This window comes from Sabethes cyaneus, chromosome 3 (genome assembly GCF_943734655.1).
Source record: "Sabethes cyaneus chromosome 3, idSabCyanKW18_F2, whole genome shotgun sequence".
NCBI classification, from domain to species: domain Eukaryota; kingdom Metazoa; phylum Arthropoda; class Insecta; order Diptera; family Culicidae; genus Sabethes; species Sabethes cyaneus.
Window position 1 is genome coordinate 217,435,544 of NC_071355.1, and position 17,700 is coordinate 217,453,243.

At 37.8% G+C, this 17,700-nt stretch overlaps 2 protein-coding genes across 2 annotated transcripts; both read right to left on the minus strand.

The window, feature by feature from the left end:
- Nucleotides 1-676: 676 nt before the first annotated feature.
- LOC128740722 (cytochrome P450 4c21-like) lies at nucleotides 677-8,590 on the minus strand. Its single transcript, XM_053836286.1, has 6 exons — nucleotides 8,245-8,590; nucleotides 7,817-8,069; nucleotides 7,130-7,256; nucleotides 1,417-1,590; nucleotides 935-1,355; nucleotides 677-855 (listed from the first exon to the last, which is right to left on the minus strand). The coding sequence occupies exons 1-6, from the start codon at nucleotides 8,588-8,590 to the stop codon at nucleotides 677-679; spliced, it is 1,500 nt and encodes a 499-aa protein (XP_053692261.1).
- Nucleotides 8,591-10,117: 1,527 nt separating this feature from the next.
- On the minus strand, nucleotides 10,118-16,380 carry LOC128740723 (cytochrome P450 4c21-like). Its single transcript, XM_053836287.1, has 6 exons — nucleotides 16,029-16,380; nucleotides 15,712-15,964; nucleotides 15,488-15,614; nucleotides 11,229-11,408; nucleotides 10,354-10,780; nucleotides 10,118-10,287 (listed from the first exon to the last, which is right to left on the minus strand). The coding sequence occupies exons 1-6, from the start codon at nucleotides 16,378-16,380 to the stop codon at nucleotides 10,118-10,120; spliced, it is 1,509 nt and encodes a 502-aa protein (XP_053692262.1).
- Nucleotides 16,381-17,700: the final 1,320 nt, after the last annotated feature.

Consider the following 17,700-nt stretch of genomic DNA (forward strand, 5'->3'; position numbering starts at 1 on the left):
TAGAGAAGTGTACGAGACATTTCCATTGATAAACGAATACGAAGTAGTAGTGGAAGTAATGAAATAATTAACTATGATAGAGTTGTAGTAAACAAGACATAAATAACAAGACGTTGAGAAGAACGAAAGGGAAAAATTAGATGTAGCGAAAATTATATAAGACTGAAAGCTTTGTAGGTTTTATCAGATGGTAATTCGAGCCGTTGATAAAATATAGTTTTTGGTAAAGAAGTGTGCTAAATGAAAGAAAATGATTTATTTAAACCCTCAGAACACAAGTTTCACATTGATGTGCTTCTCAGATACTCCTATCACTTGCTCGCATTCCAGAGCATTATCTGCGTAGGTATTCCAACAGTTCAAGCATGTACAAGAGTGACATATATGCAAGTATGCCTATAAATTTTCAGTCACGAGCTTTATCCTCAGCACCATTTCTTAAGCGTGATTAAGTTCTACTGCTACCACCACCGAGGTGAACATGTGAATGTTATCGTAATTGAGATCGTACACTTTATTTATATCTTTAAAGCAAATTTTTTGCGCAATTTTTAAAATTTTTGACATTGTACTTCGACTAGGTTTTTCCAAAAAATCCTTCTAAAATTAATTTGCTATGCAAATTTTTTGTGGAGGTTTCCCAACACGGCTAATCAAATGCCTTAAATTTTGCAGATTATTTCAAATCTGTTGTTGCTTTACGTTTGATGATTTGCACCATGTGATCAAACGGTAACTTCATTGTTAAATCGTGCCTATACCGCATATCCTCTGGCCGTATCTTCGTGTCAAATTGAAAATTCCTGATTAAATAAATCAGCATAACCTTCATACTCAACATAGCGTAACGCCAACCTGTGGAAAAGATAATATAATAAATATTAGCTACTCTCTTTTGCAACGTTAAATTCAATTTGAAGAGAAAAATAGTTACCGATGCATATCCGACTGCCTCCACTGAACGGTAGATATGCAAACGGATGCCGATGTTTGCTTCGTTCTTCGGAAAAATTAAGCGGATCAAACAGGTCCGCATTTGGACCCCAGACGTCCTTTCGTCGGTGAAGTGCATAAAAATTCATAACGAAAATATTGCCTGGAGGCACCGTAACGCCGTCGATTGCAAGCTCGGTCATATTTTCTCTCGCTACATTGGGAGCCACAGGGCAATGACGCAGACATTCCTTGAGAAACATTTCCAAGTATACCATCTGCTTTAATACGTCCGGGGAGAGGTCCGTTTCCTCGTTCGGTATGTGCTCGATAATTTCTCTGTACAATTGCTCCTGGATGTCTTTGTAAAAACATAGGAACAAGCAAGCGTGGGCTATCAGTAAACCAGATGTATCGTTAGCCTGAAATAGCAAACGAATAATTAAATTTATTTACGGTCCTTCCATAAGAATTATATCTCACTCCAGTAACAACCGCATAAATGTTGTCTACGATCTGTGTTTCACTGAAAGTGCTTCCGTTTTCAGAAACACTTAACAGTTCATCTATTAGACACTTCAGCTTGTGACCCTCGTCGTTATCATTGTTGTTGTTTTGTCTATCCAAATCCAGGAAATTTCTTCGTTCAGAAATTAACTACAAAATAAATAAAATAAATGTATTAAATCTATTTGGTATTTGGTCAGTTCTCATATGAGCATCTGTTCAGTTGTAAAGCAAATCTGTGGTAAATGATAACACCACAAATCGCTTCCTTACAATCATCACTGCTTGACCTAGATGAAAGTGCTACGGAAATCGTAATAAAATACAACCAAATTTTTAAAGTACTTTGACTTTAAGCACTTAATATTCAATCGGTGGAAAACCGTAGCCATTGTAGTTATAAGATTAGATTTTGCTAGTTTGCTAGCAGCAGGTTTCTTAAATGCAACATAGGAAAAGATGCAGCTTAAGTAATTTTGAAAAACTTGAAACGGTTGAAAAGCAAAGTCTTGGCTCGCTACTTTCCGTTTCCGGAATTTGACCTTCTAATTTTTTGTTCGGCGGTGTTTGCAGTCCATGTATGGAGTTTGCATTGTTAGTATACAGTCTAAAAGTCTTTCGGAGATACTCTCTCCCAATTGAGACTCAAACATACGATGATTGGCTTACTAGACCATCTCGAGATCAACTTGGACACCAACCGAAAAGCTGGAATTAATGGCAAATGCTACGGCGCTACAAATTCTGAAGAAATTATGGAGCTGTCGTAGTGCTTGAAAAAGTTTTTCTTGTAACACTTGTGATGTGACTAAACGATATTTTTTTTTGCAGAATACAAATGTCGGTGTTTTTCTTCTTTTATCGCTTTTAACCTTAAAATAGGCTGCAATGGCTGTTATAACCACATTGCCAAGGTCATATCTTTATCAGGAGCACCTTTCTGTGATCAATAACGGCTCATAAGTTTATAGTGAAGTAAACAAATAACAATCGTATCAGGAACCTCGAACTGGTCTACAATACAACCGGATTAATCTACCATCCCAAGCAACAATGTGAGTTTTACTGTACTTCTTTGGCGGTTTTCATGACCAATTTTGATCTTAAATGCCATCATAAGAGTGTAATAAAACCCAAATTGTTACTTGGGATCCTATGCGTTATCAGATCAGAATGCATTAATGAAGAACACAAACCAAACTTTAGAATGTTCGTAGTCGAACGCTATATGTCATATTTTACCAATATTAATGCAATATTACGTTTAAATATAAACGCTTCAGTCACTAACGAGCACATGAGATGTACAGTATAGTGTTTATCGCACTAACGTTAGCCACTTTGGAACTGATTCAGCAACCGGTCCTCTGACAGAAGCTTTAGGGGAAAATCCATGTGTGTTCCAAAATACAGAGGCCACGACTTTGTCGGGTAATTTTTGTGTCTCCGTGCGCACGCCTCTCCACCTGGCTATGTTGTATTATCTTACATTTTTGGTGTTCTCTCTACATTGTCGTTTGGTCCGTTGCTTCCAACAGTGCGAACTAGGTTAGCGGTTGATAATTAACAATTTTTTAGTCTCGAATATGATTGCTGATATGTTGATGTCGACATTCGTCGTTACCTTAATGCACTGTACCATACGTTCCCAAACTCCGTCAAAGTGCGGAGAGTCGGTTCAATGCAAAAACCACTCCGTATGAGCGTTTGTGAATGTCGTGGCGCAATACTCATTTACTGTTTTGGTCGTTCGCAATTCTTCAGACAACTAGCGGTTTGCTAATCCGAAATTGAGCATCTAATTGCTAATCGAGAAAACTGCAAGCGGTGTTGATTCACATAAATACCATTACACATGATTATGTTGCTAGTATTTTTTCACAAGACGTAGAATTATCATCATAACAATGTTTTGCTGAAAAGTTTTTTCGAAGTGCTATGTCTGTTAGCATGTGTCACAAATTTATGACATCGTCCGGATGTTTTTATGTATTCCGCACTTTGTTATTTGCACTATTGATTAGGCGAATTGCTTATTATCCGTGCTTGAGTGTCGGTGCTTCCACTCTTTTTTCTTCCTGTTTTTAATATTTTTAAATACCAATTATAATTTCTGATTTCTGAACTGATCATACGAGTTCAGTTTTTGAACGAGCTGTATTCCATATCTTTTTGGGCCTAGATCTTTGCGTTATGCCTTGTGATCCAGAAACACAGCATAAGCAACAATCCAATGGTAAACTAATTTCATTTATTTCTTTCAGTATTTTTGTCACACCGTTGCAGAGTCTATCAGGTTTTATAATGGTTTTGCGCAAGTGAATTTTGTCTTATTTGATTACCATATATCCTTGAAAAGAAATCATATTTTTAAGAAAGAACATTCTAGCATAAACGACTAATCTGTTAAAATGGGTTCCAAAATCAGGAGAAAAATGAAAAAACTGGATCTTTTAAACGACAGTCAAGCACAAATCTGCCCAATATTTTGAACGCTCCTCCATTTGAACAGTCAGCAAAGTTTCTCTGACGTCCCGAGAAGTTTAACGGCAGAACGAGATAACGACATGTTATGGCATCTTGGCTTTAGTATGGGGTTACCAACCTGGGTGATACAGTCAATCTAATCATATCTTACCGAACGCTCCATTTTTGTCAGCATCAATGGTATTAATTCGGCTTGTTTTGAGATCCGGTGTGCCACAAGGCAGTCATCTAGGACCCATGATATTTGTACTTTTTGTTAAAGAGCTATGTAGTCATTTGAGCTGCTTTATGTTCGCAGACGACTTAAAGATATTCCGTGAAATTAAGACCGGACTTGACAGTTATGCTCTCCATAGCATTATTAACTCTCTCTCAAAAAAATTTCCTCAGAAAAATTTTCCTTTTTCCTGCTTGACCTAAAACATTGTAATGAATCAGTAACGATTCTTCTTAAGGACTTGACACTTCGTTAACGTTTTCTTTGTTTGTGCTAGAAGTGCAGAATATATGACTATGAACTACATAAACTACTAAAAATTTAGAAATAATTACGATTTTGTTATTTCAGATTTCGGTTCTAAAGACTTTTTCTCGCTTATTTTTATACAGTAGAATTTTGAATTGGGCATGGCTCGATTTTGGCAGCAAAAGTATCCGTTTTTGGCAATACAAAATATTTCACTTAAAGAAATATGCTTAAATATCAATCTGTTTCCGCATATATGCTTTAAATGACAAAAAAATTATGCCCACAGTGTGTTCATGAAAAAAAAATTGCAGTTATAGAATGTTTCCAACAATATTTTTATTGCCGTAGGACTTCGTCTTAACGCAGGTTGACGGAAACTTATTTGCACCAGACGGATAGCTCTTGGCGGACTTTTTAAACATAAAATGGTTGCAATCTTTGATTAATAATGTTAAGTCAATTTCTAACGCATTTACATTCAATTTTTTCGTATCAAAAAGTGTCTCGATTTTGGCAACATAAGCGACACGTATTTGTTGCCAAATTCGAAATCTTACTGTATAAATTTTACAATGATCCGATAACGGGAAGTGTATGAGAAACGATCATAGACATAAGTATTCCAGATTGGAATTTCCAGTGCCGCACGGAACAAACTCGTCGCAACAAATGCTGCTCCTGTAAAAACATGGTTTTAAAAGCAAGTTGTCGACGAACGAAAAGCAAAGCTATCGACGCGACGTTTCAAGCATTCTTAGCTATCATTTGGAGAGTGAGTCACCAGTTTCTCATATAAAAAGCAGTTTTGAGTCATACTGACACTGACGTAAGATAAGGAACGGATTAATCAGGGGTCACCTATTCTAATCAATTGATTGATTTTGTCATTTTGTGCATTTTATTGCAATCATTCAACATTACCTTAAATGCGAAATATAAGCCACAGGTGGCACAAATTTGATCTTTCAGGGAGATTTTGAATGAGGGGCAGTATAGGTTATACGGAAGACCCTTAAAACCAGCCGTAGAACTTCGGTATGATTTTATGTTTATCGATTGAGTTCAGCACGAATATCAAGGGGAAACATTGCCATTGGTCTCTGGTAGCACCCCGTAGGCCCTTAGGAGTTTATGCGGCTGCTATTGGCAGTTGCAAAAATCTTTTAGGCAAAACGGCACTCAAGGAGCTCTTCAGTGGTTACAGCATATTCTGTAAAGCCTTAATGGAGAGTTCATACTAGAAGAATAAATGAGTCCTCTTCACACATATATGTTGACAATAAAAAGTTGTCATTCAAAAAATTTAACTATTTTTTTTAAATCCACCAGTACGTTAATTTTATAGAAGCCTTGTGAAAACTGAATTATAATTCCCCGAATAAATTTTCTATTTGAAATTTTTATTATGTGACATCACATAACTTCATACCCCCCCCCCCCCCCACGTCGCAAATCGTCACGATTAGGTCAACTCCCCCTCCCCCTATAAGCGTGGCGTACTTTATGGATGGCCCCTAACCATAGATGTAATTCATACAAACACAATTTACTGTGTTTTTGATAAGAAATATGATAAATTCAAAATTGTTTTCAAAAAACTTTTTTTCAGTTGCTAAAGAAAATCGCCTTCTCGCTACTACTGAAAAAGATCACCACCTCACTGCTTTGAACACTGATTACAGTATTTGTAAAAGTCAGGCACTCAATTTAACATACCATATTGTACTAGAAATGTGAGCGCCTGCGTTATTTGATGCCATGGTCACAAGATTATAACAGTGATAATTTAGGACAAGTAAGTAAAATTCAGGACTGCCTAAGAAAGCTCCTTGGTGATTAAAATACGTACGGGCTGATTAGAATTAATTTCAGTGTCTTAATTTTTAATGTAAAATATCAGAAGTTTCGCTTACTAATAGTGACTTTCAGTAGTAACAGCTTGGAGGAGTAAAAAAGATTGGTATGAGTTCCACTTAGTCGACCCATCTAGAGCCGACTAGACTGCTTAAAATAGGTTCCTTACCCTACATTTTCAACATACATTCATGGTATGGGCTGGTACCGAATGGCAGAAACACAAATGACCGAATCACGAATGGCCGCAATCCAAATAGTCGAATTTCAACAGCAATCACAAAAGGCCGAAATTTCGTTTGGCTGAATCACGAATGACCGAATCACAAACAAAAAACAAAATAAGCAACACAACTATTAACTATTAAACAAAAAAAAACAAGTTTCATGAACGCCTTTTTGTTCCACTCGTAGTGCTCCGCAAATGATTTACGGTCATTATAAGGTGCGAGACCTATTTACCGTGTCAGTAACAAATGTTTCCTAGATGATTCAGGGCGAGACGGCCACAGGCCGTGAGTGTGCGCCCCTACAGACACCACTTCTATTTAGGTGCATGCATTTTCCTAGGTTTACTGATTAATAGGGATTATCCCTTAGTAGGGATTATCCTTAAGTCCGAACGAACGGCAGCGAGTAAGGGCAGCATGTACCCAACGTTTGTGCAGGTGAATGCTCTGAATATTTTCGGTCGAATATGGCGTACACGCATTCGTATTTCGGCTTTATGTGATTCGACCATTCGTGATTCGGCCATTAGACATATTATGCCATTTGGCATTTTGGCCATTCGTGATTCGGCCATTTGTGTTTCGGCCATTCGTAGGTAATCCAGATATATTGTTTTCAGATAATGAAATAGAAGCAATTCATACTTGCCTGATTGAAAAAGTCGACCACCACTTTTCTCGCCTGTATTATCTCTGTGTAATACTTAGTGAGCTGATATACAAAATCCGGATACAGGTGAACACTAACCATGCGGCGTGCTGCACCGTTGAATGCACTGAAATTGATAACACTCTTGAAATAATGTATCCTACAGCTAATGTTTTATAGGTACACGGCAACACAACTGTCTATTGTGTAATAATTGCTTAGTGAAGAATTTTTCCACAAAATGTCGGATTCATCATTGTAAAAACCATTATTATTAACCTCAAATAAAATGTACAACATAGATACAACGGTTGATTCAGTATTTATGAACTGGTGATTTCATGTAGAATTTGAGTTTGATTTCTATAGTCAACAACGCCCAATCATTCAATATTTCTCTGTGCAAAAATATAAATTAATCCGTTATATTTCATCTAACGACCATGATACAGGAATCCTCCGAATAAGGCTAAAAATTAGCGGTCTCATTTCAACTTTCACACATGGGTCCAAAAACTATGCTGGCGTGAAAAGAATAATAAAAAACAATCTGCCTAAAAAAATGTTATCCAACGAATCGTTATTTTTAACTTTTAACGAATTTTAGCACAGTTTGCACAAATCCGAATAAATTTTCATCTCAAACGAATCGTCTGCTATTAGCGGTGAAGGAAAACTTCAACTTACACATCGAGACCCTCGACGAACTCCTCTTTGCCTTCGCGCTGCAATATGTCGCTGCTGAGTGTAGTTCCGCAGGCCATCTCCAGTGTGCAAAGCGTGGTATACTTGTGAATGTTGACCGTTGCACCATCGGACAGTTCATTTAATTTCTCGGCCATCCGCCGGGCACAGTTCGCAAACGTTGGTATGAAACCGTGCAAAATGCGCTGGTTGAAGCAGGGATTGAGCCGTTTTCGCGTCCCACGCCACACTTTGTCTGCGGACGGATAAGATTTATTTTTGTGACAGGTATTCTAAGAAAAGTAGAAATTTTCAGATTCAGAGGTTTTTCGTTTGAAATCGGATCAGTTTTTCATACGAGTATTTTTGCATAATTAGACAAACCAAACGCTCCACATGGTTAGATAATTTCAATCAGAATTAATACATACGCTTTGCCGTAAATAATCCTTGCCCAAATCCTGCAAATTTGTACAGAAAAGGTTTCTCCGTACAATCTGGATTAGACAGAATCTGCTGAATCAAATCGGGATGGCAGGTAAAGAGCAGCAAACGTGGTCCTGCCCATACCTTCACTAAACGGTCATGATTACGGCATATGTTAACCATCGTGTCGAATCTTTGCACATCACTTTTTCCCAACATAATATCTCCATTGCCGAGTATAGGATACACCGGTCGTAACCCGGGTAAATTGTCGGCGAACTTATACTTTTGTCTGTGTTTTAGATAAAGAACAAAACAAAGCACCACAGTAATCAACAATACCGCGAACATACTGATCCTGGTAACGGATAGTTCAGAACTGATAAATGAAGTACTGTGCGGTGCAAACGAACAACTAACTTGCGATTTTTTACACCTATAGCTTGCAATTGCCTACTAGTGGGTGCAACAACTATCTGACTTATTGTTAAAAATAACTGCAAAACAAGTCACAAACAGCAGATTTAAGCAACCGAAACGGCGAAATGATAAAAGTTATCTGGGGGTGACCAACGAAGGAGTCAACTTTCGGAGCTGACCCTCACCTGAACTAGCTCAACCGGTGTGGGGTGGCGAGCTGCACGGCAGAGAGTTCAGTATGTTACGCTATAACTCGATTGCTGGGCTCATCCGTTACGCTGTGACTCAACGAAAATGGATAAAAAAGTTATCTAGGAAATCCGGTGATATAGTTCATTCACTTGAAGGTGTAAAATTCAAATTATTCAACAGTAATGTACTGGTCGAAACCATGGGATAAGGAATCTCGTTCGATCGTTTGCAGAAAATGATTTGAACCGGTAAAAAAACATAACCAAACAAGTTTGGTTTGTCTCCTTCTCTGGTTAGTTGCGTGACACAGTTAAAACCTAATCGGCAAACGATTCAAGGCTATCAGTTGAATGAAGCATAACGTTTCTCCGGCTTCTTTCCATCTGGATGCAGGCCGGTCACCGGTGCCATGTTATCAAAGATTTAACCTTTTTCCGTTGCTTTGAAATACTCGGCGCCATTCAAAAACAAAACAGTAACTCATCAACGTATGATCCAATTTTATTCCGTTTTAGGAGATATACATTTGGACTCTGCGTAGATATTGTAGATCTGTTATTTTCTCTTTATTTTAATTAAATATTTAAACTAATTTATAAAGTGATAACCATTTCAGTCGTTATTATTCGTTATTGATATAATTCATGGATCGAAAATATTTTACGGATGAAACGTGAGATTGTTAGGATAGTTTCTATTAAGCACTTTAAGTAAGCAAATATCAAGTCCCCTCCCCCCCACCCTATAATAAAAAAACAGATGGATTGACAGAAAGAGAGGCGATCTCTGATAAGGGTTAGAGATTCACAAGAAAAAAAGGTTTTGTTTCTCTTGTATTTCCGGAATGTGTTTCCTGCGTTATGTGAATTTTCGGAATGACAACAGATGTACAAAAGGGTGGAAGACAAACAGGGGGAGGGGTGCCTGAGCAAGATTGGTAATCAACTAGTAAATTAATACATTTTAATAATTGGTATGTATAAATACGTTTGAGTATTATTTTATATTTGTTTAATTTATTTCCCACTTTATGTCTAATATATATTACAATAATATATGTAATCAATCTTCATCCATCCTATCCATGCGTCGTATCAACAGTCTTGCGTTTTTTCATCAAAATTTTGGTTATTTCACTTTCAAATTATTGTTCCTTGTTTGACGCCAGATATATCAAAAGCCATAATGTAGTATCAAGCACACAATCAACGTGGCTACGCAAATCGATCATGATAATTAGATAGTAATTAAAACGGTAACATTCAATTATTTGACTGGATTCCTTTTCGTGACCTGTACCAGCACGTCGAACGGCAACTTTAGTGTCAAATCATGCTTGAAGCATATGTCTTCCGGTTTGATTTTCGAACTAAACTTAAAGTTTCGCACCAGGTGTACCATGATGATTTTCATTGCCGGATAAGCGTAGCGCCATCCTGAAACGAAAAACGAACAAATTATTTCAAATTATTATTCAGTTTCAGTGCCACCCGATGCCTCACCGATACAAATTCGATGGCCTCCGCTGAACGGCAGAAATCCGAACTGATGCCGGTAGCGGACCTTATCGGGTGTGAAATTTTCCGGATCAAATTTGTCCGCATTCGGGCCCCAAACGTCCTTTCGTTTGTGCAGTTCGATCAAGCTCATCACGAAAATGGTTCCCGGCGGTACCTTAACTCCATCGATTTCGATTTCGGCAATGTTTTCCCGTGCTATTTGAGGCACGGCCGTCCAGTGACGCTGCACTTCGTTCAAAAACATTTCGGTGTACTCTAGTTGCTTAATTTTATCCGGAGTAAAATCCGATTCGGTTGGGTCGTCGGGAAAGACTTCGGTGATTTCCTCGTACAAACGCTGCTGAATCTCCGGATAGAAAGACATGAATAAACAGGAATAGGCTGTCAGGAGACCGGCGGTGTCCGTGGCCTAAGAAAATTGATAGTATAATAATGTGTGGATTAGATACCATAAATTTAATCTGGTTTTTTATGAGCGTCTTAGAGGAATACAAATAATTAAATGAAACGAAACTCTTCCACTATTTAATTCCACTATGTATTAATTTTATTTACGACAGATAGGGTGATTTATATATTTTGGACAGGCGTTACGCGTACTCTATTTTGAACATTTACGGCAAAATCAAATGGAAAATGTCCAAAATAGAGGAGGCGTAATGCTTGTCCAAAATACATATATCATCCTACGCATTTAGCCTACGACTTGCAGACTTCATCAGTGCGGTTCGAAAACAGATATAGATGAAGCCTGCAAGTTGTGGGCGAAATACGTATCTGTCGTGAATAGAATTAAAAGTGGAATTAAATAGTGAAAAAGTTTTCTTTCATTTAATTGTTGAGTTGTTTAAACTTACCCCAGTCATTACGGCGTAAATATTGTCAGTGATTTGTTTGTTAGTATACGGTTTTCCATCTTCGCTGATTGTAGTAAGCAACTGATCTACCAAAATTTTTGGTTTAGGGCTATCATCGTCGTTATCGCTGATGTTGTTATTGCCTTGCTTTAGTAGCAGCTCTTTTCGCTCCATCACTAGCTGGAATAAGATAAAATACAATAAATGTAGCATATCAGGTTTTATGACAAATTTCATAATATTTATTTTTATTTTGAAACGTTTCGCTTTCATCTTCATCATTCCACAAACTTTACTTAAGGTGCATTTAGATTGGCAAATTGTGGCATGCAACGTGTTCCAAACTATTGCCCGAGGTTTCCAAGTGACTGTAGAACGTGAGGTGGCAACAGAAGCAATAACTAGCAACATGTCGCATTCCACATGTTGCCAAAAAATTGCCCATAATAGAGGTGGAATAGAAATTAACCTGAGAGTGATTACTATAATAGCGTCCCGGCTACCACGTTCATCCCTGTGGAGCTACTACAATATATTCGTACGGAAGGTGATTTTTCTCGAGTGTCAGGAAGAGGTTAAAACCATCATGAGAGTTTTACGATATAGAGAACCCGCTGGTCGCTGGCACGCTGGTCCACTATCATTGTTGGGTACAATTCGGTTTTGGTACAGGCCCCCAGGTACCCCAGGTGTGCGCTGAACACCAGCTTACCAATTAAATGGGCCTAAGACTTATCGACCTTGCCGCCTTCAAGAACATGGCCGTACGTAGTACCTTCTTCCAGCACTGACTGCTATATAAGTACACCTGGAGGTCACCAAATCCGACAGAATCACAGATCGACCACGTTTTCATCGACAGTCGCCATTTCTCAGACATTATCGACGTCAGATCGTATCGAAGCGCTAACGTAAACTCGGACCACTACCTAGTGATGGTTAGGATGCGCCCAAAACTCTCCGTTGTGAACAACATTCTGTAACGACGCCAGCCTCGGTTAGATCTCGCGCGGCTGAAGCAGCCATACGTCGCCGCAAACTACACGCACTCACTCTAAGCTGCGCTGCCTGATGAGGCCGAGCTAGACGCAATCCATCTCAAGAACTGTTGGAAGCCTATCAAAACAGCCATCAGCAGTGTAGCGGAGAGCTCCATCGGGCATATGGCATGGAATCAGCGAAACGATTGATGGATGGATTGATGGATAAGGAGAACGTGGAAAGACACAAACAGAAGGAGATGCAGCGAAACCAACTCTTCCAGGAGAGAAAGCGCTACTTGGAAAAGTAGGAATATGCATGAGTTGGAGCGGCTGCATCGTTCTAAGGAAACGCTAAATTGTTACCAGAAGCAGAACGGATCCCGCAAATGTGTCGGGATAAGTAACCAGTGTTGTGACGGACGATCGTGAGCCGACCGATAGGTGTAAGCAACACTTCGATGAATACCTGATTGGCGCCCAGGCAGAGAGCCATGGCAGCGGGGAAAGCGATTTTGACGATGCAACAAATGGGGAAGAGGTGCCAACCACAACGATAGGCGAAGTTATGGATGCCAACATGCAGCTAATGAATAATAAATTAATGAATAAAGACCTTGTTCAACTATCTTTGTATTAGGACGACAAGTCACTTAAGAAGAAGACGACAGGCTCCCAGATGAGAACAAATTCATGAGAACAGTGTTGCTCGCGACGCAACTTCACAAGACCGACACTGATTCAACAGTTTACGACTGATTTACCGGTATCGGCCATTTTCAGCCACCAAGATATCGTTCGACAACTGTAAATCGGCGTCTGTTTGCTTTTCAGTTTGCGAAGTTGGGTTTGCGAAGATTTTCGTTGCGCCGGAGAAAATGGTCCGATAATGACCGAATACCGAAACACATTATCAAATAGTTAGACTAATCTCAAGTTTTTAGTCTTGACCTTGAAATGCGGTCATACATATATATTAATATTTTTTTTTGAAACGATGGTTCTACAATTGATGAAGGGACGGTAGGGAAAGAAATGAAAATTTTTTTTGGTGAAGGTGGGGAAGAGCGGAAAGGAAGGGGGGGGGGGGGGTATTGGTAGCTATGCTTGACAAGTAGTCATTTTGACTCCTACCTTTTGTCCAATACTGGAAGGTGCATGAGTCGAACCAAGCTGTAATTTGAGATTGCAACCGGATTCGAACCCGGGTGTTGTGGGCCTCGTTCGCCAAGGGGCCTGACAGGTTCTAAAAAAGTTGAATTTGGAGCAAACCTTCAGATCTATATCATCTGATATTTTATAAACTTGCAATGAAACAACTAACAAATGGCCCGGTTTCGTAAAGAAAAAGAATAGGGCTTTCAAATAGAGTAAAATTTTTGGAAATATCACTATAATTCTATGAAAATTGTGAACCTTGCTACAAATAACTGGTTGTTTTATTCAGTAAATGCCATTGCACACCCAATTTTATAAATGTTTCTTGTAGCATTTTATTTCAGCTTTCCAATGGTGTTCTTAAAATGAAAATCGGTTGGAGGGCTCTTGGTGAAAACGGCGATTTTTTTTTATAAAATCTAATATGGCGACCAAATCTAAGAGGGCCGTTAAAATTTGTTTACTCTATTTGAAAGGCCTGTTCTTCTTCTTTACAAAACCGGGCCATTTGTTAGTTGTTTCATGGTAAATTTATGAAATATCACATGATATAGATCTCAAGGTTTACTCAAAATTCACCATTTTTTGAACCTGTTAGGCCCCTTGTCGAACGAGGGGTCCAGTATTTCGAGGTATCAAAAGTGTAATTCTTATTTTTAACCATTTTCAGCCAATTAAGTGCAAAAGTTCCAGTATTTGAAGACCTCGTGTCAGTAGTGGCCCCGTTTCAGCGAGAATTACTCTTCTGCATTTCTTGGTGCTGTTCTGCCAATCGGTGCTTCAAATCGGACATTGTATTCCGTACTGTTCAAATCTAGGCTAGGTACTTTTAGATATTGGGGGCTTAAAGCTAAAGATACAATTTTTTACCATGCTTTGCCTTTCTGCATGCCACTGAACTGCTTGGAAACTTGAAATTCTCTGACTATCGGCACGTTATGATTATCACCAGGACCAAAAGCGGTGGGCCGAATCATAACGTTACATCAAATCAAGTCACATTAAGTTATATTACTTTTTTCATAAGTTGGATAAGAACTTCCTGTACGCAGTGCGTATTGCTTTTATTTTTTATGGTGTGTTCATGTATTATGTTACATTAAATAAATCGATAATATAGTTTTCAGTTATCAATCTTGCTAAATATTTAAAGAGTGTTGCCAATATAACATTTATGTGTGTTTTATTTGCTTGGATGATGAGAAGAAAATATGTAATTTGCAAAATAAAAAACATTGGTGAGACCTACAACAATGGCAGCCTGAAACTGATTGCCAGAAAGAATCAAATTGTTTTTGAAACGGTTTGCATCCTCGCTATACAAAAGTGAACACGTTATTGTTGAAGAACCAGCATCAGCTGAGCAAATTTTTGTGCTTCAAAAAGATATTTCAATCTTGGGCTTGATATTCATATAACTTAAAAGTTGACTAATAAATAAGCGGTTTCAAACATGAACCTAAACTGCCAATTTTCATAATGCAATTTTCAAGTTGGATCTATTTTAACCAAAATATAAGTATTGTACAAAATGAATGTACATACTATAATTTTAATAACATGAATAATAAATGGTAGTTTCTTTTCTTTTGTTTAGTTATTAAAGGTTTGATGTTATTTTTTTTACTTGCCCCAACCTGTCTACAAAATTTCGAGACCGGTACATAAACTTTTTATTATTATTGGATTCTTCCATGTATCGTCTGAGTTTTGAAGCATAAAAAATCTCTTATTTTGAAAATTTGTTGTATTTTTTTTTGATTTTGTCTAAACCAGACAATAAGTCCTCGTCCTCGATCTGATTGTATTTCAGTAAAATTGAAGCACTTAAACATAAAATATTTTTGATTTAGAAAAAACTCCATGACTTCAAGCAATTTAAAAAAGTCACAAAATCAGGCATACATCCATCGAAAGTATGAATTTGGTTGATTTTTGTTTCATTTTCCATAATTTTTAAAGAATGTTTTTAATTCAGAACAGAAGTTCAGATCATGATGAAACTCGAATTTCGTATTTAGAAATGATAGTAATAATAATAGTGATGGATCTCGATGGTTGAAAAATTACTATTTCAAAACGACTAATTTCTACAGTTAAAGTCGTATTGTTTTAACTTACCTCGGTATAATAATCTACGACAGCCTTTCTGGCTTCCGTGCACTCTTTGTGATACTTTGTCAATTTGTAGATGAAATCAGGATACAGATGAACACTAATCATTCTTCTTGAGGCTCGTTCGGAAGCTCTGCAATGAAACACATCACAAATTCACTATAGAACTCAGTTTCACAAAACTATAACACACGGAATACTGCAAAGCACATATTCCAACAGAAACTCACGTATCTAACGCCTGTTTGAACTCCCGTTTACCCTTCCGGTCGATGATATTCCTACCCAAGCTAGTACCACAAGCCATCTCAACCGTGCACAGACCCGTAAACTTGTGCATGTTAACCGTGGCACCGTCCTCGAGCTCACTCAAACTGGCCGCCATCTTTTTGGCGCATGCCACAAACATCGGCAGAAAACCGTTGACGACACGCTGATTAAACGACGGGTTCAACCGCTTGCGGGATCCTTTCCAAATATGATCTGTAACAAGGTTCAAATTTGTTGAAGCATCACTCGGTGGATTTCGTTCGACTAAAACACATACACTTGGCCGTGAAAAGCCCATCGCTAAATCCTGCAAAATTGTACAGGAAAGGCTTTTCCAGACAATCCTGGCTGGTCAGAATTTGCTGAATCAGATCCGGGTGACTGGTGATCAGCAGTATTCTTGGTCCCGCCCAGGCTTTCGTAATTCTATCGGATACTTGAAATGCGCGCTTAATCACTTGAAACCGTTCCACGTCCGTTTTTCCAATCATCATCAAAGCGTTTCCCAGCAAAGGATATGTTGGCTGGAGTGTGGGCCATTTATCCGCGAAGCGATACTTCCTTCGGTGCAACCAGTACAGCGTTGCCGTAAGCACCGACACAATGGCCGTTAAAACTAACAATATCATCCTGGGGGCGGGTATGGTATTGTAACCGAACGTTCTGTTCTGCACGAAGCACCACACGGTACTGGAAGCTTCCCGCAAGCGTTCTTCAGATTTTGTATTCAAATTGAAGATCTTCGAAAGCAAGCACGAGCGTGGCGAAAAGTGGCTACTTAAGAGTGTGTAGCCATCATAAGTAGCATCACGCTTTACCTACGAATGCAGCATGGAGTTTTTTTTCCCGAGGCATCATGGTGAGGGGTTTTTTTTCTTGAAAAACTCATACAGTATTTGTTCTGTCCTGTTCACTAATGTATTCTACTTTCAACCGGGAGTAAAAAAATGTAAGCACTATAATGATATGTAAAGAATTGGAATAAGTAAACAATAATCTTGTAAAAAGTAGGATATGCTGATGATCTCACATTTGATTTTGTTGTTGCAATATTTCTACCAGCTCGGATGAGAATTTTCTTTTACAGTTTAAAATAGATTGAAATAAATATTGTTAGGAAAAAATAAGAAAATTACTCTCACCCCGCCTTCCATACTGCCTGGATAGGATATTTGCCGTATATTCAACTGTGATTGTATAAAGTTCAACATAAGGACCGTGTCGCTTATTATGGATATACCTTTAAATCGATGTGCGAAAAAATTTGTTATATGTTATATGTTTGAAAAAACAAACATCAGTTATGAACTGCGCTTAAAATGTATACGTAACTCTCTCAAGACCCACAAAAAGCAGATATAAGCTAAACGTACTGAAATTCAAGCAGATTCTGGTTTGATCATTAGCCAATGTGATAATTGGAGTCCAATTTCAAGACCTTTTCATAAACAATTTTCCAGTTCAAGTTTAAGTTTAACTTATTCAAACTTCAGTCCAATTCAAATCTAGTTTCAAGACCAATTTCCAATTCAAACTGAAATTATTTTAAATTAAAGTTTAGTGTTAATCTAATTTCCGTTGAATATTTCAAGTTCAATTTTAAGAATTTCAAGGTCTAATTTAGGTCTAAATTCAAGTAGAGATTTCATTTTCAAATTCAATTTCAAGTCTAATTTAAGTCAATTTTCAAGTTTAAATTCCAGTTTAAAGTGAAGTGAAGCTTCGAGCTCAAATTAATCTTAATTTTAGTCCAACTTCAGGCTAATTTCAAGTCCATTTTCAGGTTTAATTTTAAGTCCAATTTCAAGTTCATTTGAAGTTCAATTTAAAAATAGTTTTAAGTAAACTTTCAAATTTTAATTAAAATCGAACTTCAAGCCTTATTTCAAGTAATCTTGCGTAACTAATTTCAAATTCAATTTCAACTCCGGTTTGTAGTTCAGTTTCAA

What these genes read in the sequence shown, in the direction of transcription:
- LOC128740722 (XM_053836286.1), bottom strand. Translation starts at nt 8,590, where the DNA reads ATGTTCGCGGTATTGTTGATTACTGTGGTGCTTTGTTTTGTTCTTTAT. An exon ending in TTCGTCGAGGGTCTCGATGT is followed by an intron (nt 7,257 to 7,816) that starts GTAAGTTGAAGT and finishes TATCAATTTCAG; the next exon opens with TGCATTCAACGGTGCAGCAC. An exon ending in TTTATGCGGTTGTTACTGGA is followed by an intron (nt 1,356 to 1,416) that starts GTGAGATATAAT and finishes TTGCTATTTCAG; the next exon opens with GCTAACGATACATCTGGTTT.
- LOC128740723 (XM_053836287.1), bottom strand. Translation starts at nt 16,380, where the DNA reads ATGATATTGTTAGTTTTAACGGCCATTGTGTCGGTGCTTACGGCAACG. An exon ending in TGGGCTTTTCACGGCCAAGT is followed by an intron (nt 15,965 to 16,028) that starts GTATGTGTTTTA and finishes ACCTTGTTACAG; the next exon opens with ATCATATTTGGAAAGGATCC. An exon ending in TTCAAACAGGCGTTAGATAC is followed by an intron (nt 15,615 to 15,711) that starts GTGAGTTTCTGT and finishes GTTTCATTGCAG; the next exon opens with AGCTTCCGAACGAGCCTCAA.